Source organism: Balaenoptera physalus (genome assembly GCF_965194825.1).
Source record: "Balaenoptera physalus genome assembly, chromosome: 7".
Classification (NCBI taxonomy): Eukaryota; Metazoa; Chordata; class Mammalia; order Artiodactyla; family Balaenopteridae; genus Balaenoptera; species Balaenoptera physalus.
In genome coordinates this window covers 82,849,343-82,875,352 of record NC_138886.1, presented here as the reverse complement: position 1 = coordinate 82,875,352, position 26,010 = coordinate 82,849,343, and the positions used below count along the sequence as shown (strand labels likewise).

At 40.6% G+C, this 26,010-nt stretch overlaps 1 protein-coding gene and 1 long non-coding RNA gene across 2 annotated transcripts in view; one reads left to right on the top strand and one right to left on the bottom strand.

Moving 5' to 3' along the window:
* The window catches only part of LOC309664517, a 439,565-nt gene that overhangs the window by 390,369 nt on the left and 23,186 nt on the right, over positions 1–26,010 (bottom strand). The window lies entirely within an intron of this gene.
* Positions 9–2,307, top strand: LOC309664410 (cyclin-L2). The gene is made up of 2 exons (XM_082469754.1): positions 9–704; positions 965–2,307. The coding sequence occupies exons 1-2, from the start codon at positions 39–41 to the stop codon at positions 1,868–1,870; spliced, it is 1,572 nt and encodes a 523-aa protein (XP_082325880.1). The 5' UTR covers positions 9–38; the 3' UTR covers positions 1,871–2,307.

The following is a 26,010-nucleotide window of genomic DNA, read 5'->3' as shown; positions in this document are numbered from 1 at the left end:
TGGGGGGAAGGAGCCCGAGAGAGAGTCGGCGGCACAAAATGGCGGCGGCGACGGCGACGGCCGGGGCCGGGGCTCAGGGGCCGGCGACCCCCGCGGCAGCGGCCGGCACGCCGGGCTCCGGTGGCACAGCCCCCGGGTCGCAGGGCGTGCTGATCGGGGACCGGCTGTACTCCGGGGTGCTCATCACGCTGGAGAACTGCCTCCTGCCGGACGACAAGCTCCGCTTCACGCCGTCCATGTCGAGTGGGCTCGACACTGACACGGAGACCGACCTCCGCGTGGTGGGCTGCGAGCTCATCCAGGCGGCCGGCATCCTGCTCCGCCTGCCGCAGGTGGCCATGGCTACCGGGCAGGTGTTGTTCCAGCGGTTCTTCTACACCAAGTCCTTTGTGAAGCATTCCATGGAGCACGTGTCAATGGCCTGTGTTCACCTGGCCTCCAAGATAGAAGAGGCTCCAAGCCGGATACGGGACGTCATCAACGTGTTTCATCGCCTTCGACACCTGAGAGAGAAAAAAAAACCTGTGCCTCTACTGTTGGATCAAGATTATGTTAACTTAAAGAATCAAATTATAAAGGCGGAAAGGCGAGTTCTCAAAGAGTTGGGTTTCTGCGTCCATGTGAAGCACCCTCACAAGATAATCGTTATGTACCTTCAGGTGTTAGAGTGTGAGCGTAACCGACACCTGGTCCAGACCTCATGGGTAGCCTCTGAGGACTCCTTGTTGAAATGGGACAGTTTGGAAACGGTTCTTTGATAAGCCTGAGAAGAGGATTTCCCCTGGGGCGCTGAGCCCTCTGCATGACGCTCCCATACACCCAAGGGCGTTTTCCCCCCTTTTCAAGTGGACTCCTGTGTGGAAGAAGCCACGCCGCGAGCACCTCTCCCCGGAAAAGGAGCGCAAGAGGACGACTTGTCTCAGAAAGGCCCTCGCAGGCTTTGTGCTGAGCCCATTCATTTGAGAACTACATGAATGACAGCCTTCGCACAGACGTTTTTGTGAGGTTCCAGCCTGAGAGCATCGCCTGTGCCTGCATCTATCTTGCTGCCCGGACGCTGGAGATCCCTTTGCCCAATCGTCCCCATTGGTTTCTTTTGTTTGGAGCAACTGAAGAAGAGATTCAAGAAATCTGCTTAAAAATTCTGCAGCTATATACTCGGAAAAAGGTTGACCTGACCCACCTGGAAGGTGAAGTGGAGAAGCGCAGGTACGCCCTCGACGAGGCAAAGGCACAAGCCAAGGGCCTGTTGCCCGGCGGCACCCAGGTGCTGGACAGCGCGTCGCGGTTCTCACCTGCCCCCAAGCCGGCGGAGTCCCCCAAGGAAGGCCAAGGAGACAAGCCTTCCCCACTCTCTGTGAAGAACGCCAGGAGGAAAGTGGAGGGCGTGAAGAGAGCCAAGGCCGACAGCCCGGTGAACGGCTTGCCGAGGGGGCGAGGGGCTCGAAGTCGGAGTGGGAGTCACGAGCAGAGTTACTCCAGGTCCCCGTCGCCATCCGCTTCTCCTAAGAGAAGGAAAAGCGACAGCGGCTCTACGTCTGGCGGGTCCAAGTCACAGAGCCGCTCGCGGAGCCGGAGTGACTCCCCACCCAGACAGGCCCATCGGGGCGCTCCCTACAAAGGCTCCAAGGTAAGGAGCTACCGGAGGTCCAAGGACTGCAAGTACTCCGCCCAGAAGCCACACAAGTCTCGGAGCCGGAGCTCCTCCCGCTCTCGGAGCCGCTCACGGGAACGGGCAGATAATTCTGGAAAATACAAGAAGAAAAGTCATTACTGTAGAGACCAGCGACGGGAGCGTTCTCGGTCGTACGAGCGAGCGGGCCATCGCTACGAGCGGGACCACCCCGGGCACAGCAGGCACCGGAGGTGAGGGCGGGGTCCCTGAAGGTCTGCCCTTTGGCCCTCGGCATGCTCACCTCGGCCACTGGCCCTTGGGCCTGACTCTTTCTGGAAATGGTTGTTGACTCGGGACCGTGCGATGAATTTGGAGATGGAATGGAGAGGCCAGCAAGCCGCCCTTTAGTGTGGCCCGGGCCTAGCTCACCCCGGCCCGCCTCAGCAGCAGCCCTGCTGGTTGCAAAGGCCGGGCGCGCACGTCCCGGTGGCGTGGCTTGGTGCTACGACAGGCTGTCTCTTCACTTCCGTTCCAATACTGAATTACGTTAAACCAAGACAATGACTTTTCGAACCTTTGCCTATATTAGGTTGTACTTATGTCCGTATTTTGCAATGTTTCACTATGAGAAAATGGCCTTAACAGCCCCTCGCTCTCTGTCCACGTTGTAAATAAACATGTGTTTAATACAAGTTAAAGCTATATATGAAAACTCAGAACTTGAATTCTGTCAGCTTAAAACTTGTGTAGAGAATTCTGATTTTTAAAATGTGAAGGTATTTAGATCTGTGTTGAAAGTCGTATATTTTTATCTGTGCAATGCTGAGTGCAGGCCACCAGCTCCTAAATAGAGAAGTTTCCTATATATGCATTTTATGTGGTTAAATAAACACAATTCTCTCTAAAAAAAAAAAAAAAAAAAAAAAAAAAAAAAAAATTGGAAACTACATAAATGCTCATAAAGAAAAGAATGGTTAAATAAACTTCACTACATCAATATAATGGAATATTATGCAGTAATTTTTTAGGTAGACACACAACATGGAAAGTTCTCCAAATATACACTAAGTGAAAAAATAAGTCACAGAACAATATATACAACATGGTCCTAATTTTGCATATATATGTATATGATTCCTATATGAATATTTAACTGTAAATGTGTGGAAAATAAAATATTAAATATCCTGAAGGATACACACCAACCTGATAAGTGTTTTTTCCCCAAGGAGGGAAGCAAAATGACAAAACAGGAGGGAAGATTAAAGGGGAATTTTCCTTATATAATCTGTTTTCTTTGAATTTTATTAGAATTATATAATGTAGTACTTGTTTTTTTAATTTAAAAAATATTTTATTTTCTTTTATACTATAAAATACAATACACAAATACTATACACAAAAATTTGCTAAAACTAGAGCAATATAACTGAACACACTTGCTTATATTTTTATTGAGATATAATTGACATATAACATGAGTTTCCAATGTTTAACATAATAATTTGGTATTTTTATATATTGAAAAATAATCAAAATAAGTCTAGTTAATATCCACCACCATACTTAATTAAAATGTTTTTCTTGTGATGAGACTTTTTAAAAAAAAATTTTGTTTTAAAGTAGTTGCTCTTTATTTTATTTTTTTAAAATTTATTTATTTATTTTTGGCTGTGTTGGGTCTTCGTTTCTGTGCGAGGGCTTTCTCTAGTTGCGGCAAGTGGGGGCCACGCTTCATCGCGGTGCACGGGCCTCTTCACTATCGCGGCCTCTCTTGTTGCGGAGCACAGGCTCCAGACGCGCAGGCTCAGTAGTTGTGGCTCACGGGCCCAGTTGCTCCGCGGCATGTGGGATCTTCCCAGACCAGGGCTCGAACCCGTGTCCCCTGCATTGGCAGGCAGATTCTCAACCGCTGCGCCACCAGGGAAGCCCTAAAAAAACTTTTTTAATTGAAGTATAGTTGATTTACAATGTCATGTTAGTTTCAGGTATATAGCACAGTGATTCAGTTAGACCCATATATATTTTTTTTTCAGTTTCTTTTCCCTTATAGGTTATTATAAAATATTGACTATAGTTTCCTGTGCTCTACAATAGATCCTTGTTGGTTATCTATTTTATATATAATAGTGTGTATATGTTAATCCCATCCTCCTAATATATCCCTCCCCCATAACCATAAATTTCTCTGGATATATGCCCAGGAGTAGGATTGCAGGATCATATGGTAACTCTAATTTTAGTTTTTTAAGGAACCTCCACACTGTTATCCATAGTGGCTATACCAGTTTACATTCCCATCAATAGCGTAGGAGGGTTCCTTTTTCTCCGTATCCTCTCCAGCATTTATTATCTGTATACTTTTTGATGATGACCATTCTGACCAGAGTGAGGTGATACCTCATTGCAGTTTTGATTTGCATTTCTCGAATAATTAGTGATGTTGAGCATTTTTTCATGTGCCTGTTGGCCATCTATATGTCTTCTTTGGAGAAATGTCTATTTAGGTCTTCTGCCCATTTTTTGATTGGGTTGTTTGTTTTTTTGATATTGAGCTGTACGACCCATTTGTACATTTGGAAATTAATCCCTTTTTGGTCGCATCATTTGCAAATATTTTCTCCCATTCTGTAGGTTCTCTTTTCATTTTGTTTATGGTTTCCTTTGCTATGCAAAACTTTTAAGTTTAATTTGGTTGCATTTGTTTGTTTGTTTGTTTTGAACTTTTTTTTTATACAGCAGGTTCTTATTAGTTATCTATTTTGTACATATTAGTGTATATATGTCAATCTCAAGCTCCCAGTTCATCCCACCACCACTACCACCCCTGCCCCCACTTTCCCCCCTTGGTGTCCATACGTTTGTTCTCTACATCTGTGTCTCTATTCCTGCCTTTCAAACCAGTTCATCTGTACCATTTTTCTAGATTCCACATATATGTGTTAATATACGATATTTGTTTTTCTCTTTCTGATTAACTTCACTCCCTATGACCATCTCTAGGTCCATCCACGTCTCTACAAATGACCCAATTTCGTTCCTTTTTATGGCTGGGTAATATTGCATCGTATATATGTACCACATCTTCTTTATTCATTCATCTGTTGGTGGGCATTTAGGTTGCTTCCATGACCTGGCTATTGTAAATAGTACTGCAATGAACATTGGGGTGCATGTGTCTTTTTGAATTATGGTTTTCTCAGGGTATATGCCCAGTAATGGGATTTCTGGGTCATATGGTAATTCTATTTCTAGTTTTTTAAGGAACCTCCATACTGTTCTCCATAGTGGCTGTATCAACTTACATTCCCACCAACAGTGCAAGAGGATTCCCTTTTCTCCACACCCTCTCCAGTATTTGTTGTCTGTAGATTTTCTGATGATGCCCATTCTAACTGGTGTGAGGTGATACCTCATTGTAGTTTTGATTTGCATTTCTCTAATAATTAATGATGTTGAGAAGCTTTTCATGTGTCTCTTGGCCATCTGTATGTCTTCTTTGGAGAAATGTCTATTTAGGTCTTCTGCCCATTTTTGGATTGGGTTGTTTGTTTTTTTAATATTGAGCTGCATGAGCTGTTTATATATTTTGGAGATTAATCCTTTGTCCATTGATTCGCTTGCAAATATTTTCTCCCATTCTGAGGGTTGTCTTTTCGTCTTGTTTATAGTTTCCTTTGCTGTGCAAAAGCTTTTAAGTTTCATTAGGTCCCATTTGTTTATTTTTGTTTTTACTTCCATTACTCTAGGAGATGGATCCAAAAACATATTGCTGCGATTTATGTCAAAGAGCGTTCTGTCTATGTCTTCCTCTAGGAGTTTTATAGTGTCTGATCTTACATTGTGATGGAACATTTTAGGAAGTGCAAAATAATAATTTGACTCTGGTTTCTTATTCCACGTGTAAGGAACTTGGAAATTGCCACTCCCTTCTAACAAGTAAAAAGCAGAACATACTGAAACATAAGTAACTCTTCTAGGATTTCTAAGAAAGATGAGGACACAGAGCAATAGCTACCCACAAGACTGGAGACACAGACAGGTGAATACAGGGAGTCACCGCTTACTAGAGCAGACTCATAAGTGGAAACCTCCAAAGGAACAGTGCCAGGTAAGAAAATCTGAACTGTAATTGACAAGTTGCTATAGGCTAGGTATGGACAAGTCTGAGAGTAAAACATCAGGGGACCCAGTCACAGGGGCAATTTTGTACGATTTACCCCAGGAGCTCTACCAGGTCCTCACAGTAAATTAAGAGTAAAACCCCTCATGCTCTGGCAATGGGAAGGAAAAAGGAACCATATTGAAATATGCCAGAGACTTCCCTGGTGGTCCAGTGGTTAAGACTCCATGCTTTCAATGCAGGGGGCCCGAGTTCGATCCCTGGTCAGGGAACTAGATCCCACATGCTGCCACTAAGAGCCCACATGCTGCAACTAAAAGATCCCACATGCCACACCTAAAGATCCCGCATGCCACAACAAAGATCCCGCACACAGCAACGAAGATCCCGCATGCCGCAACTAAGACCCAGTGCAGCCAAATAAATAAATATTTTTTTAAAAAAAAAGGAAAAAGAAATATGCCAGAACACTTTGTTCTTCTTAACAAAGACTGCCCTCAGGGGAAACTTAGTTAACCAGAATCTAACCTGCTGGAGTATTATCACCTCCTTCCTGAGTCAGCTCTAGCCTTCCACATGGGAGAAGAGAAATACCCAACTCCAGCCCAACTCAAACTACAGAAAATCAAAGCTAAAGGAAAAAATCCTGAAAGAAGCCAGAGGGGGGGAAAAAAAACACCTTACTTACAGAGGGGAAATGATAAGAATTAAACCCGATTTCTCAGAAACCAGGCAAGCAAGAAGAGAGTGGAGTGAAATATTTAAAGTGTTGAGAGAGAAAAGTCACCAACCTAAAATTCTGTACTCTGCAAAATTATCCTTCAAACATGAAGGAGAAATAAAGACTTTCTCAGACAAACACAAATTGAGAAAATGTGTTGCTAGTAGACCTGACTTGCAAGAAATGTTAAAGGTTTTTTAGAGAGAAAGAAAATATGTCAGAAACTCTGATCTACATAAAGTAAGGAAGAGCACTGAAGAAGGAATAGTGAAAGTAAAATAGAAACTATATTATTGAGGTATAATTGAACATTAGTTTCATGTATACAGTGTAATGATTTGTTATTTGTGTATATTGCAAAATGATCACCACAGTAAGTCCAGTTAACATTCATCCCCATCATGATAAGAACTTTCAAGATCCACTCTCCCAGCTACTTTCAAATATGCAATATAGTATTATTAACTATAGTCAGCATTCTATACATTATATCCCCATGACTTATTCATTATAACTGGAAATTTGTACCTTTTGATCCCCTTCACCCATTTTTATTATTCTTAATAGATCTAACCGATAAAATTTTTTGTTCCAAATAATACTAGCAAAAGTGTATTCAGTTATGTGTAAATATATATATGCTTGTATATGCCTATATATATTCATATATATATGTATGTATGTATATATGTGTGTGTGTATATATATATAGATATATATATATGAATGACAGCAATGATACTAGGGATAAGAGGAAAGAATTAATATTATTTTGTTATTATAAGGTAGTCATCCTACCTATAAATGGGAATAGTGTTATCTGAAAGTGGACATGAATTAGTTGTAAATGTATATTGCAAACTCTAGGGAAACCACTAAAGAAAAATAAAAAAAGAAGTATAACTGATATGCTAAGAAGGAAGAGGAAATGTAATCATATAAAATGCTCAATTAAAACCACAAAAAGCAGAAAAAAGAGTGGAAGAAAAAATGGGAACAAAGAACAAGGGGAACATATAAAAAACAGTAACAAATATGGTAGTCATTAATCCAAATATACCAGTAATCACTTTGAATACCAATAGCCTAAATGCACCAATTAAAAAATAGGAATTGTCAGAGTGGATCAAACACACTACCCAACTATATGTTGTCTACAGGAAATCCACTCTAAATATAAAGACACATACAGATTAAAAGTACTTGAATGGAGAAAAATATACCATGCTAACACTAATCAAAGTAAAGCAGGAGTGGTTATATTAATGTCAGACAGAGCAGACTTCAAAGTAGAGAGTTATCAGGGGACTTCCCTGGTGGTGCAGTGGTTAAGAGTCCGCCTGCCAATGCAGGGGACACGGGTTCAATCCCTGGTCTTGGAAGATCCCACATGCCATGGAGCAACTAAGCCCATGTGCCACAACTACTGAGCCTGCTGTTTAGAGCCCGCGAGCCCCAACTACTGAGCCTGCACGCCACAGCTACTGAAGCCGTGTGCCCTAGAGCCCATACTCCGCAACAAGAGAAGCTGCCGCAGTGAGAAGCCCACACACCACAACGAAGAGTAGCCCCCACTTGCCGTACTAGAGAAAGCCCGCACGCAGCAACTAAGACCCAACGCAGCCAAAAAATAAAATAAAAATAAAGTCATGAGGGATAAAGAAGGGCATTACATAACAAGATAGGAGTCAATTCTCCGAGAACACATAACAATTCTTAACATGTATGTACCTAAAACAGAGCTGAAACTCTATGAGGCAAAAACTGATAGAACTGCGAGGAGAAATAGATGAATCCACTATCATAGTTGGAGGCTTCAACACCCCTCTCTCAGAAATAAACAGATCCAGTAGGCAGAAAATCAGGAAGGACGTAGTTAAACTCAACCATACTGTTAATCAACTGGATATACTTGACCTTCATGCAACAACAGCAGGAAACACACACATTTTTCTCAAGCTCACATACAGCATTCACCAAGATAGACCACATTCTGGGCCATAAACAACATCTTAACAAACTTAAAAGAACAGAAATCATATAATGTCTGTTCTCAGACCACACTGGAATTAAACTAGAAATTAATAACAGAAATATACCTGGAAAATCCCAAAATACATGGAGGTTAAACAACACTCTTCTAAGTAGCACATAGGTCAAGGAAGAAATCTCAAGAGAAATTTTAAAATATTTTGAACTACATGAAAAAGAAAACAAAAATAATCAAAATTTGTGGGATGCAGCAAAAGCACTGCTTAGGGGGAAATTTATAGCATTGAATGCACATATTAGAAAAAAAGAAACGTCTAAAATCAGCAATCTAAGTTTCCAACTGTGAAAACTACAAAAAGAAGAGTAAATTAAATCCAGAGTAAGCACAAAAAAAGAAATAATAAAAATTAGAGTAAAAAAATCAATGAAATTGAAAACAGGATATCAACAGAGAAAATCAACAAAACCAAAAGGTAGTAAAATTGAAAAGATCAGTAAAATTGATAAGCCTCTTGCCAGGTTAACTAAGAAAAAAAAAGGGCAGGGGGGGTGGGGATACAAATTACCAATATTTGAAATGAAAGAGGGGACATTACTACAGACCCCATGGAAAAAAATATTAAAGGAATAATATGAAAAACTCTATGCCCACAACTTTGATAACTTAGCTGAAATGGATCAATTCCTTGAAAGACACAATTTGCTAAAGCTCACACAAGAAGAAATAGATGATCTGGTAGGCCTGTATCTATTAAAGAAGTTGAATCCATAATAAATAACCTTCCAAAAAAGAAAACACCAGGACCAGATGGATTCACTGATGAATTCTACCAAATATTTAAGGAAGAAATTATACCAACTCTCTATAATCTCTTTCAGATGATAAAAGCAGAAGGAATGCTTCCTAACTCATTCTATGAGGCCAACATTACCCTAAAACCAAAACCAGACAAAGACATTACAAGAAAAGAAAACCACAAACCAATATCCCTCATGAAAATAAATGCAAAAATCTCCAACAAAATATTAGCAAATCAAATCCAAAAAAGTATAAAAGTAAGTCTGTACCACAATACCAATTCTGATGTGCAGGTTTTACCCTTACACCAAGCTATTCTCTGATACCAGCTGGGAGCCTACAGTTCAACTCAATTCTAAGACAACTCAATTCTGACACTATCTACCCAGGGGTAGCATCAGATTCCACAAGTTAAGAGTTCAGTCCCACAATACTGCCCCCACTTCAGATGACAATTGTGTGAGTCCAGATTGTTACCTGTGCTTCCAACAGACAGACTATAAATAAGTTTCCCATGACCCCTTTCTTGGATTTGATTAATTTGCTAAAGCAGCTCACAGACCTCAGGAAACCAGTTTACTAACTAGATTACCAGTTTATTACAAAGGATATAACTCAGGAACAGCCAGATGGAAGAGATACATAGGGCAAGGTATGGGGACGGGGCAAAGAACTTCCATGCTCTCTGAGCACACCACTCTTCCTAATTCTCCACATGTTTACCAATCCAGAAGCTCTCCAAACCCCCTCCTTTTGGGTTTTATGGAGGCTTCATTATACAAACATCGTTGATCAAATCATTGGTCATTGGTGATCGAACTCAGTCTCCAGCCCCTCTCTCCTCCCCAGAGGTCTGAAGGGTGGGACTGAAAATTCCAACCCTCTGATCACATGGTTGCTTTCCTCAGCAACAAACCCCCACCCATCCTTAGATGCTTTCCAAAAGTGACCTCATTAACATAACAAAGGTCACCCTTATCACTCTCATCACCTAGGAAATTCTGAAGGTTTTAGGATTTATGTGGCAGAATAGGGACTAAGACCAAATATATATTTCTTATAAATCATAATATCACAACAACCAAGTAGGACTTATCCCAGGTATGCAAGTCTGATCCAACACTTGAAAATCAGTTAATGTAATCCATCACATCAACAGACTAAAAAAAAAAGAAAAGAAAAACCACATGATTAAATCAATAGATGTAGAAAATCATTTGATAAAATCTAAACCCGTTCATGACAAAAACTCTCAGGACTCTAGGGCTAGAGGGAAACTTCCTCAAGTGGATAAAGATTATCTGTTAAAAAAAAAAAAACTACAACTAATATTGTTAGGTAGCTAGTCAGACATGAGCAGGTCCTGTCCCATTCTGGAAGGGCTCTCATCTTTCCCTCCCCTACCTGGACACTGGTAATCAGAACACGCCCAGAGATCTTCCCTTTTCTAGTCAAGGACCACCACTTAATTTCCAGCCTTATCAGGACTAAGCAAGATAAAACCACCAACACAGGTTGGCACAGGCGCACCAAGACCTAAAAGGTGACTCAAGGTAAGCCGGGGCCCATTATGCCATATTTTCGGTAACCGCCCCCCTCCCAGCCGCCCCCGTGGTTTTGCTTGGGTGCTTATGGGTAAGCACCTGCACACTAAGGGAAAGGTTATATTGATAAAACCTAAAACTGTCAATCAACTTGTCAGTCAAATTACGTAGGACGTGGGGAGGGACTGCCACCACTCTTAAAAAACCCAACCCTACCCTCACTGCAGGGCTTCTGGTTTCCAGACAGTCTATTCTCATCCTTTCTCGAGCATACTTCCGCTTTGCTCAATAAAACGCTTGCTGCTTAAAACTGCTCTACAAGTCTCTACTGAATTCTTTCCCTCGAGAGGACAAGAACCAAAGAATCGCCATTTCACTGGTAACAATATCACGCTTAATGGTGAGAAACTCAAAGCTTTCCCACTAAGATCAGGTACAAGACAAAAATATCCCCTCTCACCACTCCTTTTCAACATGGTACTGGAAGTCCTTGTTAATGCAGTAAGACAAGAAAAGGAAGTAAAAGGTATACAGATTGGAAAGAAAGATATAAAACTGTCTTTGTTTACAGATGACATGATCACCTATGTAGAAAATCTGAAGGAATCAACCAAAAACTCCTGGAACTGATGAGTAATTAGAGCAAGGTTGCAGGATACAAAATTAATAGATAAAAGCCAATCATTTTCCTATATACCAACAATGAGCAAGTATAACTTGAAATTAAAAACACAATACCATTAATATTAGCACCCCCAAAATGATATTCCTAGGTATAAATCTAACAAAATATGTATAAGATCTATATGAGAAAAAATACAGAATTCTCATGAACAAAATCAAAGAACTAAATAGAGAGATTCCACATTCATGGACTGGAAGACAATATTGTCAAGATGTCAGTTCTTCACAACCTGATTTATAGACTCAATGCAATCCTAATCAAAATCCCAGCAAGTTATTTTATGGATATCAACAAACTGATTCTAAAGTTTACATGGAGAGGCAAAAGACCCAGAATAGCCAACACAATATTGAAGAAGAGCAAAATTGGAGGACTGATGTTACTCAACTTTAAGACTTACTGTAAAACTACAGTAATCAGGACAGTGTGGAATTGGCAAAAGAATATATAAATAGATCAATGGAACAGAATAGGGAGCCCAGAACTAGAACCAAATAAAAAAAAAAAAAATTGAATCTAGACTTTACACCCTTCACAAAAATTAACTCAAAATGGATCATAGACCTAAATTTTAAATGTAAAACTCTAAAATTCTTGGACGATAATATAGAAGAAAACCTAAATGACCGTGGGTATGGTTGATGCCTTTTTGGATATAGCACCATTAGCATGATCCACAAAAGAAATCATTGATGAGGGACTTCATTCAAATTAAAAACTTCTGCAAAAGACAATGTCAAGAGAATGAGAAGACCAGCTAAAGGCTGAGAGAAAATATTTGCAAAAGACACATCCAATAAAGGACTACTATCCAAAATACACAAAGAACACTTAAAACTCCACAATAAGAAAACAGCTCAACTAAAAAATGGGCTAAAGAACTTAAACAGACACCTCATCAAAGAAGATATACAGATGAAAAATAAACATATGAAAAGCTGTTCCACATCATATGTAATTAGGGAATGCAAAGTAAACAACAATGAGATACTACTATGTACCTGTTAGAATGGCCAAAATCTGGAACACTGAGAACACTAAATGCTGGTGAGTTTGTGGAGTAATAGGAACTGTCACAAATTGCTGGTGGGAATGCAAAATGGTAAGCCACTTCGGAAGACAGTTAGGTGGTTTTTTTACAAAACTAAAAATACTTTTACCATATGATCCACAATCACACTCCTTGGTATTTACCTGCACAAAAACCTGCACATAGACATGTGTAGCAGCTTTATTCATAATTGCCGAAACTTGGAAGCAACCAAGATGTCCTTCAGTAGGTGATTGGATAAACTGTGTTACATCCAGACAATGGAATATTATTCAGCACTAAAAGAAATAAGCTATTGAGCCAAGAAAAGAAGTGGAGGAAAATTAAATACATATTACTAAGTGAAAGAAGCCAATATGAAAAGGCTACATACTGCATGATTCCAACTATATGACATTCTGAAAAAGGCAAAACTATGGAGATAGTGGAAAGATCAGTGGTTGCCAAGGGTTGGAGGAAGGGAGGGATGAATAGGCAGAGCACAGAGGATTTTAGAGCAGTGAAACTACTCTGTATGATATTATAATGGTGGATACAATTGTCCGAACCCATAGAGTGTACAACACCAATGAACCCTAATGTAAACTATGGATGTTGGGTGATAATGATGTGTCAGTGTAAGTTTATCAGTTGTAACAAATGTACCACTTTGGTAATGGGGAAGGCTATGCATATGTGGGAACAGGGAGTTTATAGAAAATCTCTGTATATGCCCCTCAATTTTGCTGTCAACCTAAACTGCTCAAAAAATAAAGGTTTAAAGAAAAATGAACAATTCAAAAAAATTATGTAACTTGCATACATATTTTTCAAAAGACAAAAGGCAGACTGGGAAAAATATTTGTAACATGTTAAATGTGATTAATATTGTTCATATGCAAAGAACACCTATACATCAATAAAGAAAGAAGCTCAATAGAAAAATCAGTAATAGATTAGAATAAAAACTCACAAGATGAGAAGTGTAAATGGAGGGACTTCCCTGGCAGTCCAGTGGTTAAGACTTCGCCTTCCAATGCAGGGGGTGCAGGTTCAATCCCTGGTCGGGGAGCTAAGACCCCACATGCCCCACGGCCAAAAAAACCAAAACATAAAACAGAAGCAATATTGTAACAAATTCAATAAAGACTTAAAAAATTGTCCACATCAAAACAAATCTTTAAAAAAAGTATAAATGGATAATAACTATAGTTTATGAAAAAATACTCAGCCCCATGAGTCATAAGAAAAATGACTTCCCAAGTTAAGGCTTCCCACACCATACTGTCCAACGGCCTGACTGAAATCCTGCCACCAAGGATCCCATAGGAGGAGATGGAAACTTGGGGCCATCAGAATATGTTTAAAGAAGTGGTCTCCCAAGAAATTAGGATTTACGAAGAAGGAGGTGAGAGGAAGCAGTCAGAAGCAGCTTCAGGAGTAAGATGTCAGAGAGGGCAGGGGCTAACGAGACAAGCCCTTATGTATGTTAGCTAATATTTCTGGCTCCATTTTGTTGATTCTACCCTTGTTTTTCTTTCTTTTTTCACTCCCAGTTTGGTTTTCATAGGCTGCTTTGTTGTATCTTATTAATCTTGTAAACTGCCTTCCAAGCCTTGAATATTTTTTTGAACACATAATCAAGTGAATGGATAATTTACTCATCAAATGGTGAAATGAATGAGTGGTTGAACAACTGAATGTGACTGTTTTCAAGAAGGGAACTTTCCTCGAAGTGATTTAGTGGGATGGAAATGCCATATATTCTGAGAAAGAACTACTTTAGCATCAATGGACAATAACCTAGACCTCAGATTCCCAGAGAAAAGGATGCATGAGGATTAAGAGTTATACCAGTTGTTTAAAGGAGTACTGGCCCTGTGTCAGCAGCACTCACAGCCCTGTTAAAATATATATTGTGACTGAAAGTGTAGAAAAAGAGTAAGTTATAGTTAGGATAAGTTAACTGCTATAGCAAATAAGCCCGCAAATGTATAATGGCTCAAATTCAATAGAAGTCTATTTCTTGCTCATGAAACAGGACTGAGCAAGTGAGCAGGCTGGCCAAATAGTCATTCAGGGAGCCCAAGCTGATGGAGGTGCTGCCGCGTTCAACGGGTGGCTTCTAAGTTTGCCCTGGGAGTCAACTCATTCTAACAAGCCAGAAGGAGAAAAGAGAAAGGAACTTGTGGGAGGTTTAGATGGACCAAGCCTGGAAGGAGGACATACCAGCTTCAGATAAAACTCAGGCACATGACCACACTTAACTAAAAGGGAAGCAGGGAAACACAGTCTAGCTGTGTGCCCAGAATGAAGAGGAGAAGGTGGATTTGGGTGAGCCCCTAGTATTTCCTGTCACAGATCATTAGCAGACCTAAAGTCAGACTTGAATAAAGAACCTCAATAAATTCCAAGCTCTGTGCTGTGGTTCCCCTTCTCAGGAGACTGGGAACATGTGCCAAACACCTGTTCAAGAGTTACTTTGGTAATAAATTGCAGATGAGAACTCTACTTCCTGAAATTCCACTACCAGAGGTTTTCTCAGGGAACTCTCCCATCCCAGTATAGAAAGGCAAAGAAAGCCCATCCCTGCAATGTATTTTAAGAGAGTCACTGTGGCATCAAGGAAAAATCAGAGATGGAAGGTTGACTCGTAAACAGGGGAGACTTTTTTGTGCAGCCTTGTAGATTCATGGAGAGAATGTCATGCTGATGTCAATCTTTGTTAAACCACCAATCAATCTCTTGCAGAAGCACATTTTTAAAAAAATATATTATTTCTATTGTTCACTTCTGCTTGCTCTGGTAAGGCTATTTCCGCACTGAGTGGGAGAAATAAAAGAACAGCTGTACCACATCTCTTAACCATGAACCCTAGTAGGCACCCGTTTTGCTAAAAAGAAGAAATCAATTTTTAGTTTCACAAGAGAGAAATAAAGCCCATTTAAAAGGAAATATTAAGAATGCCTATTTAAATGCAAATTGAACTACAGCATTTATATGTGTCAATTAAAATCCCTCGAAGAATTTTCTTGAAATATTAGCATTTGCTTAGGTGAAATTTTTGTTTTAAAGAAAGAGACTCACAATTAAGAGTCGTTCTGAATTTCATGGCACTTTTTAAAAAAGTAAATCATTGTTAGTTCTGGTAACATTAGACTTAAGGAATTGATATAGTCTCAGCATGAAAAACATGATGACTCCTTTGCCCATCCAAGAAAGGTCATACCCATGATTTTGCCCTTGCTTGCACCCTGTCAGAAGAACCAAGGTGAGCAGTGACTATTGATACCCATAACACAACCTAAGAATAATAAAAAGCTCACATTCACTGAGTATCTACTGCCTGTGCCAGGCATTTTTTATTTCACATTATGTCAGTTGGTCTCCAGCATCTCCCAGAGAGAGAAGTGGGTAAATGTTATTATCCTATTTTAACAGACGAGGAAACCAAGTACCAGAGAAGTAGTAACTTACCCTCAGTCTCACAACTAATAAGTCGTAAATCCAGAATTCAAAGTCAAGTGTGTGTTATTCCAAAGCCCATACTTCTAGTCACTCTTCTAAGCTGGTTCACGTATGTCTAGCTCAGTCTCTTCCCAGTCAGATGCTTTTCCCATTCTGTATGGAGGTGAAGACTCCTTGGGCTGCTCTTGAAAGCTGTGGGTCTTTTTCAATGCAGTAATAGCAGCCACCAACCCTGTTAAGAAATTCTAGGTAGTGGCTGGCACCATACCATTTGCCTGGCCTGCCATTTGAGTCTCTCAATCTCCTCTTCCAGTCAAGAAAGGCTCCCATGTTATTACACACAGGGACATGATTAGCCTTACTGGATGTACAAGGAATCATGGCAGGATTCAAGGAAAGTCTGCCCACCAGCACCCACTACTTTCCTCTCCCCACAACTTTCCTACAACTGTTCACTGACCCAAGAAATTCCTTTAATAGATGATCAGGTCTTTAGTCCACAATTATAGAGTAGAATGATGGTAGGGCAGATGTGAGGCAAGGGAAACAAATTACCTTAAATTTATACCAAAAAAAAAAAAAAAAAACCTGACAATAGCAGATATTTTTGCAGATAAGATTTTTACGTGAGAAGAGGAGAAAGGTTGGCAAATAATACAACAGAATATTTGCTGCCGCTGCCCTTTTCCCAGACCATGACAGACATCACTAATAGAACCCAGCACAATTTCCCTCTGAGCATAACAATCCTCTCAGCATTGCACTCTAATAATAGTTGATACGTAGGATTGGACCCAATTTATCCACCCCAGGTATAAAAGGATGCAGGAATCCTTCTGCATAAAAAAGTGAGTGTTCTAGGGCCACTGAAGTTGGCAAAGGCTGTGGAAAGGAGAGGCTGGGATCTCCATGACATATTTGACTGACTTCCCAATTTTGCCTTCAATCTATTAGTATCCCAAGAGTCCTAACACTGCTCATGAAAGGCATCAGTGAATAGAATACTAAACTATGTTCAAATAACCCAAAAAAAGGAAGGAAAGGGAAAAAGAGGAATAAAAATCAGAGGGGAAAAACAGTACACAAATAATAATATGGTATGTCCAAATCCAAATATATCAATAATTACATTAAATGTTCTAAATACATTGATTAAAAGACAGATTGCCAGATGGACGATGGATTTAGAAAGAATAAAAACATGAGATTATATGCTGTTTACAAGAAATTCACCTCAAATATAATGACATAGGTAGGTTAAAGTGAAAAAAAAGAAAACAATATACTTTATGAAAATTTTTGCAAAAATACAAAACAAAATATTAGCAAATGGAATCCAGCAGCATATATATATAAAAAACATGCACCTTAACCTGTTCAATATGCAAAAATTCACTGTAATCCGTGATTATAACAGTCTAAAGAAGAAAAACCACATGATCCTATCAATTTATGTCAAAAAAATCATTTGAAAAAATTCAGTATTCATTCATGACAAAAACTCTCAGCAACTGAAATAGAATGGAACTTCATCAACCTAATAAAAGGTACTGTTATAGGCTGAATTGTGTCCCTTGCAAAATTCATAATTGGAAGCCCTAACCCCCAGTACCTCAGAACGTGACTGCATTTGGAGATAGATAGGCTTGCCACCTCAAAGGTGGCAGGCTGTGATCTTATAGTGGTTAGTACTCCGCGTTGTGGAGATAGGGCCTTTAAAGAGGTGATTATGTTAAAGTGAAGATTAGGGTAGGCCCTAATCCAATCTGGATGGTGTCTTTATAAAAGGAAATTTGGACACACAAAGAGACACCAGGGATGTGCACCCAGAGAAAAGACCATGTGAGGGCACAAAGAGAAGGCAGTCATGTTCAAGGCAAGGAGAGAGGCCACAGAAGAAACCAAATCTACTGACACCTTGATCTTAGGCTTCCAGCTTCCAGAACTGTGAGAAATGAATTTCTGTTGTTTAAGCCACCCAGTGGGTGGTACTCTGTTATGGCAGCCCTAGCAAACTAACACAAGATACCTACAAAATAATACAGGTACCTATAACTAACATCATACTTAAGGATGAAAGACTAAGTAATCCCACAGCCCCCATCCCAAGATCAGGAACAAGGCAAGAACGTCTGCTCTCCTACTCTAGTGTGAACAAGCAAATGAAGAGGAGAGACCGTGATTTATCAAGATAATCTATTCCATAGATGTTATCTCATCCCCTCACCTCAATAGCCCGCACCAGACCAACTCCAGCACCAACACACAAACACACACACAGACACAAATCACACCTATTATCTGAATGTCTTTGTTAAAACTAATTTTCAGCCAAATTATCAAAATAGTTGCCTCAATTTGCTTTGAGTGTACAGAGGCAGTCTTGGGCATAATGAGAAGAGGAAGCAGGGAATCAAATTAACAGCAAAATTATGAGATCTGCAAAAAGGAAAATTTTTTAAAGAAAAAAGAATTTTAATGTGCTCATATATGAAAATTGCCACCCACACACCCCTGCCATGCTGTGGAGGATCAGGGTACATTTCTAACAGCATTATGTTCTCTGGTCATAATGTAATTATCTGTATCACAATTAAAGAAAAATAAAATATGATAGTTTAAAAAGCATAAATCTTCTTAGAAACTTCAGTTTTTGACAGTTTATTTGGAGGTTTATTTTCTCCCCATGTATAATGTATCTGAGCCATTTAGAACTATATCTACCAAGTCCCACTTCATACCTACTCTTGCAAGAAAAGAATTTCACGCAAAATGTGAAAATTCCAACTGGAGACATTACATGTAGGGTACTTAAGCTATGATAGAGGAGATCTACAGCTATATGTTGCCCTAGATGGACATGGGGAAGGTAGTTAAAAAGAAAATAAGGATTGTGTTCAGAGGTTGTGTTTTCCCCTGAGGCTCTTTAAATAATGCCTTTACCTGTTCCCCATTTTCCAATTGTCTTCTCCAGCGCTGTGGCCATAATTTAGCAGTATTATGTGCTGTCACTTCTGCATTAGTAAACACCAGGACTTGCTGAGTAATTACAGAATAACCTCATAATGAAATGCAGTGAAGAGTTCTAATTACATTTTAATGTTGTTTAACAACTATTCTACTTTAAAATGAGAATTTTCCAGCCATGTATCCTAATGAGTTATCAGAATGCATTACCCCCCCCCCACAAAAAATGTACAAATGAGAAGGTAAACATAGAATATTACCACCAGTGGGCATGTGTGTGGGAATATTTATATTCAAAGTTAATATACTACCTTAAAAATTATTAAAATAAAAAAGCACATCAAAATGCTGCAACTACTACAGGGTAGGATTTTTTTTTTTTTTTTGAAAGCTCATATTTCACTTTGAAGGAGGAAAAATGCTAAATTACTCTCCAATGCAGGAAAATACAGTTAAAGCTGTCTTCTTCTGAACGTAGGACAAATACAAGTTAAACTAAGAACGTCCACACCTTCTTATAAAAACACAGAGCTACAAGAACACTAACTATGTGATCTAGGAAACAAGGCTTTCCATTTACTTTATTCTTTAAAAATCTGCCAAGAAGAAGTACTCCTCCCATATTCTATTGTTCTACTGTCTTCATCTGCCACAACATCCTTCTAAGCACTTACGTAAACCCCTTAGATGCTGACCTAGGTAGACATGGTGAAAACCTGTTACACATTTCTCATTTCATACCACAGGAAGAACGTCACAATCCTCCCTCTTCCCTTACATTGCCATAATAAACAGGTCCAATCCATTTTGTTTTCAGAAAAGACCGATCCCCTGACTCTTCCACCATTACCTACTGAAATCTTCTCTAGTTCCTCCTCACACTTCTGTCAAACCATTTAAATTGCTACTTCTACTCATAATGCCTAATTAATGCCCTTTCAGGTATAAAATTTTAAAATGCAATTACATTGAGCCCAGTGAGGTCATTGCCTACAGAATTCTGTAAAATATGCTTCAGTTTTGCTCTTCCTATCAGCTTATGCAGAGCTAACACAAGTATTGCCATTGACAAATTTGAAGCCTTTATTTCCATTATCCAAGCTCTTGTGTTATTAGGGATAAGCAACCCTGAGGCTTGGATATCTCCTTCCATGCAAGCATCTACCGCACACTCACAGGAGAAGTTGTTGATGCTGCTATTAATGAAGGTATTTGTTTACAGGTGACTCTAACAAGATATGTTGGGACCTTTTCTTCCCTGCCTACACCAAATAAGTAGAAGAGATGACATCTCTTAGCTTTTCTGGGATTCTCTTTGGTCAAGTCTATGAATGCAACAAGGCTAGAAGCTCTGAGAACTTGTACTAAGCAGCCTACACACCTGAGAGGAGAGGGAGGGAAGGAGAGGAGACACCTGGGGCCTCACTCAGAACACCTCATGTTCATTCCCATAACTTTGCAGTGCTACAGGGGCTGGACAGGGAACTTTCTATCTGTGTGCAGGGAACTGTCTGTGTCATACAAAACCAACATGGCAATGAACTTTGCTCAGTCATCATCACTAGGCAGTTTTCAGGGGCATAGTGCTTCAGGACACAAGCTTTGGAGTCAGACTTGAATTTGAATCTCAGTTCTGCTGCTTGCTAGTTGCATTATCTTGAGCAATTTGCTTAGTCTCTCTGAGCCTCCATTTCATCATTTATAAATTGAGACTAATAATGCTCACCTGACAAGATTATTGTAAGAAATAAATGAGCAATATATGATAAGTGCTTGGCATGGTGGCTGATTCAAATATTCAGCTAGTGGTAGCTGCTATCATCGCTACTACTGCCCCTATTAATGCTGCCCCACAAGTAGCAACATCTCCTGGCTTCTGTAATAACAATGACATTCTTCCCAAGAAAAGCTTTTAAGTGATTCTTGCCTCTTACCCCTCCCTCAGTCCCCACATTAAAGAAAATCACCAAATCTTATCAATTCATCCTCTCCTTTGCACTTCCATTCTCACTCCTCTGGTTCACACCTCAGTACTTCTCACCTGGACCTTCACTCCACAAATGTTTATTAAAGCACCTACCATGTGCTGGGCGTGGTGGAAAATACAGATGTGTAATACCTCAAAATATACTTAAAATCTGGTGGTGGGGTGGGAAAACACAGACATTTAGACAGGTAACTAGAATGTGAGGCAAATGAAAAACAATACAGGACTTCCCTGGTGGTGCGGTGGTTAAGAATCCACCTGCCAATGCAGAGGACACGGGTTCGAGCCCTGGTCAGGGAAGATCCCACATGCCACGGGGCAACTAAGCCCGTGCACCACAACTACTGAGCCCGTGTGCCACAACTACTGAAGCCCGCGCGCCTAGAGCCCGTGCTCTGCAACAAGAGAAGCCACTGCGATGCGAAGCCCACGCACAGCAAAAAAGAGTAGCCCCTGCTCGTCACAACAAGAAAAAGCCCATGCGCAGCAACGAAGACCCAATGCAGCCAAAATAATAATAATAATTATTATTAATTAATTAAAAAACAATAGAATATATAGGAAGGTTTCACACATACGTGAGTCAATTTAAAAAAATAAATAAATATATAGGAAGGTTTCATGGAAGCATTGCCCCTTGAGATGAAACTTGAACAATGAATAAAAAGGGAAGAAAAAGACATTTCAGTCTAAGAAAACAGCATAAGCAAATGCAAGGCTGCAGGAAGTACATCCTGTGGAGAGAATGCTGAGTTGTACGATGAGACTAGAGGATGGGGTGGGAAGGACAGAGCAGCAGCTGAGATGCAAGCACTCAGGGGGACCATTCAAAAGGCAAAAGCATAGGAGTCAGGCAGCTCTCCTTCAAATTCTGCCTCCACTCCTAAAGGCCATGTGGCCATGAACAGATTTTTTATCCTCCCTGAGACTCAGTTTCCTCATTTGTAAAATATAGTCAATAAAATACCTACTTTGTACAGTTCTTGTGAGGATTAAAGGAAATAATATATGTAGAGCACTCTGCACAGAACCTAAAATATAGCAGGGACTGGATGGTAGTTATGTTTCATAGGAGGCTGTTATGGATTGAATGTTTGTGAACCCCCAAAAATTCGTATGTTGAAACTCCAGCCCTCAACGTGGCTATATTGGGGATGGCCCTTTAAGGAAGTAATTAAGGTTAAATGAGATCATAGGTGTGGGTTGCTGATCCCATAAGACTAGAGAGTCCTTTAAGAAGAGACATCAAAGAGCTTGCTCTCTCTCCACTACCTCCCCACATGCAGGCACCAAGAAAACCACGTGAGGACATAGGCGGCTGTCTGCAAGCCAGAAAGAGAGTCCTCATCAGAAACTGAACCACCTAGAACCTTGATCTTGAACTTCTAGCCTACAGAACTATGAGAAAATAAATTTCTGTTGTTTAAGCCACCCAATCTACGGTATTTTGTTATGGGGCCTGAACTGACTAACATAGGGGCCCTGAATGCCATTTTAAGCGGTTGGTTCTTTATTCTGTGGGCAGTGGAGAAGCATTAAACATTTCTGAGGAGACAAGAATCACACTGAGATCTGACTATCTGAGAGCTGAAGACTGATGGGAAGATCCTCTTCACTGACTTCCTGCGTCCTGTGCGCCCTGTTCCATCCATTCATGACAACCACTAGATGACCAATAGCCCCAATATTGCTTGGACAAGCTACTCAAAAATTCAACCTAAGGAGGGAATTCCCTGGCAGTGCAGTGGTTAGGACTCCATGCTTTTGCTGCCAAGGGCGTGGGTTCAATCCCTGGTCAGGGAACTAAGGTCCCATAAGCCACCGCAACCCGTGCTGAGCAGCCTAAAAAAAAAAAAAAATTGACCTAGGGAATAAAGCCTAAATCGTCTAGCTTGTTATTCAAGGCCCTCTGGGATTTGGATCAGCACCCCCACCCCTTTCACTAACCTACTACTTTCCTTAGCTGGGAAGATCAGACCCTGGGTTCTGCCACGTTTGTGCTTCTATTCAAGCTGTTCTTCCAGCACGAATACCCATTCCCACTGTTCTCAGTCAAAATCTAATTCATCCTTTAAGGCTACTCCCCTAGGATGCCTCCCCTCCTTTGAACTCCTGTTGTTTGTACCGCTGGTATATCACGGTAATCAACATTTTATATTCTAATTAATTAATTAATTAACAAACAAAATTTATTCATTATAAATTATAATTTATATCAGATCAATTTATATCTCCTCTATTAGACTATAAGGATTTCAGGTCCATTTTTGTGGCCTTCACATTACATGACACATTACATGTCTCCTAAGGCAGGAGACAGCAAAGCTAGGCTTGCATAAAGGAAGGGAGAGAGAGAGAGAGACAGAGAAAAGGGATTTGGGGGAGCAGACGTGTCCAAGGGGCAACAGGAGTCACTTGATGTGAGTGTGCATTGTGAGCTTGACTTCAATCCCTTCTCCCCACCAAATCCCTATAGAGTCTCCATCACTCATTACCCTCCCATGCAACAGAATTCTGAGCAGTGCAGAGTGAGGCACTGGATTGGAAAGATGCTTATTAGGTGGCAATAATCATAATCATAGCTAATATCTGTGGAAGGTGTATCTGATGTCAGGCACTGGGCTTTTCAGTACTGTATACTATGTTCTTTTTTGTTACCGAAACACGTCTTTCTGTCCATATAATGTTGTTATTTGGGTGTTTTTTAAAAGTCTGAAATCTCATTCTGAGATTTATCCAGAGAATTACATGCTGCATTAAAATAAGGACTCTAGTCAAGGACCATTCATTTAGAAAGTTTTCTAACCGTATCCCTCCCCTATTTAAGACCCATAGTCAATGATCTAACTGTTGTTTTAATTCCCATTTTTTGGCTTATAATGAGGCCAAGCAACTTTTCTTATGTCATTAGTCATTTATACTTGTCCCACCAGTCTGTCAAAGTCACTGGCAATGACCAGCAGAGAGTGTGGGAGGGGGACTTGGGGAGACTGGTGCAAGGAGGGAGCTCCCAGGAACACCCGCAGCCCTTGGCTTGGAATCTGGCTCCTGTTTCTCCCAGGGCTTGATTCCAACCCCTCCCCTCTCCTCTCCTCTCCTCTCCTCTCCTCTCCTCTCCTCTCCTCTCCTCTCCTCTCCTCTCCTCTCCTCTCCTCTCCTCTCCTCTCCTCCCCTCCCCTCCCCTCCCCTCCCCTCCCCTCCCCTCCCCTCCCCTCTCCTCTCTTCTATTCCTCCAAGGCCAGCCCCCACCTCTCTTAGGACATTTTATTTTAACTAAAAACTTCCCACCAATTCAACCTAGAGATACTTAAGCCAGAGGACAAAAGATCCACAGTCGCAATCCTGGCCCACTCACATGTGAAACGCAGCTGGGGACAAAGTTTATTTAACCAGAGATTTCTGGTTACATGAAATAAATATACAAATTACCAATATTATCAATAGGCTTTGATGTTTGCAGTTACCAGCCACGCCCTTTGCTGAGAACTTTATGTGAATTATCTATTTTGGTCCTCATGGCACAGCGGGGGCAGGGTAGGGGGAGGAGGTACTGAATAATTACTATATCATTGAGCAATAGGAAAGGATAAGCAGGCACTTGTCTTTAGATGACCCAGGACACTGAGAGTTCTGTTTTAGTTTTGATAAAAGGAAAATAAATTTTGCTATTCACGCTCATCCAGCTTAAGAGAGAAAGGAGTCTCACTTCTTATTTTAATCAATATGTCACTGATTGAAAGGAGCCCCAAAGGCCTTTAGCACCAACAAAGCACAATTCCTGGGAACTTGGGAATGACAGTGAGGCTGGCACTGTGGGCCTGATGCAGGAGGCCACAGGGCACTGAAACCATATGTACCGTATCACATCTCACACCCTGCCTGGCGAAGGCAACTGTTCTTTCTAGGCCAAATTCCAGAGTCTGAATCTGGCATTCATTTTGTTATAGTGTTAAAGGTAAATAAAACTGCTCCCAGTAATACAATCAGTTTCCCATTTTTTTAAAGCTTCATTGTTCTTACTGCAAAAGCAAATAAACCACTTACTCACTATTGCACGCACACCTGTAGTTTCTTACTGCAAGCTCCTCTAGCCCTCTGCCCTCCAGCTTTCCCTGGCTTCAGGAGTGAGCTCACCACTGCACAGGGTGAGACTGAGCTGGAGGACGTAAGCCAACCACTCCCCCCAGACAAATGGGAGATGGAGAGTGAATAAACCAGCCTGCTCAAGCCCCCAGGTGGGACAATCTGAGGTGTGTTCTGCGTGGTCTTCAGAGGGCCACAGCAGGACTGGGCCCCGGTTGTCCCCATCAGCTCTGGGTTGGTTTCCTTCCTTTCCCTCTCATGTCCCCTCGCTCTTTTGGAGCTTCCTGGGATCACTTCCTAGATAAACTATTGGTACATAAATACCCATATGCATCTGAGGAAGCCCAGCTTAAGACAACACCCATGAATTAGTCAGCTCAGGCTGCCATAACAAAGTACCACAGACTGGGTGGTTTAAACAACAGAAATTTATTTTCTCACAATTCCAGAGGCTAGAAGTTCAAGATCAAAGTGTCAGCAGAGTTGGTTTCTTCTGAGGCCTCTTCTGAGGACATCTTCTCCCTGTGTCTTCACGTGGTCCTTCCTCTGTGTGTCTGTGTCCTAATTTCCTCTTCTTAAAGGACATCAGTCATACTGGACTAGGGCCCATCTCTATGACCTCATTAATTTAATTACCTCTTTAAAGGCCTATCTCCAAATACAGTCACATTTTGAGGTACTGAGTGTTAGGACTTCAAAATATGAATTTGGGGGGTGCAAAAGACACAATTCAGCCCATAACAGCACATTAAAACTAAACAAAAATAAGTAAGTATATAAAGTTAAAACATGAGAGCCAAAATCCAACCTCCAACCTCCTCCAAAGAAAAAAGAAGAGAAAGAAAAGAAAAAACCTATTTTGTTTATCCTCCAGGCTCTTTCTCTCTGTGTAGTTGGAATGACATTATAATGACAAACTCAGGTGTAAAGACAACATCAATTTCCTTATTTTCTCTAATTCAATTTAAATGAGAACCCTGCACTAGAAAATTCAAT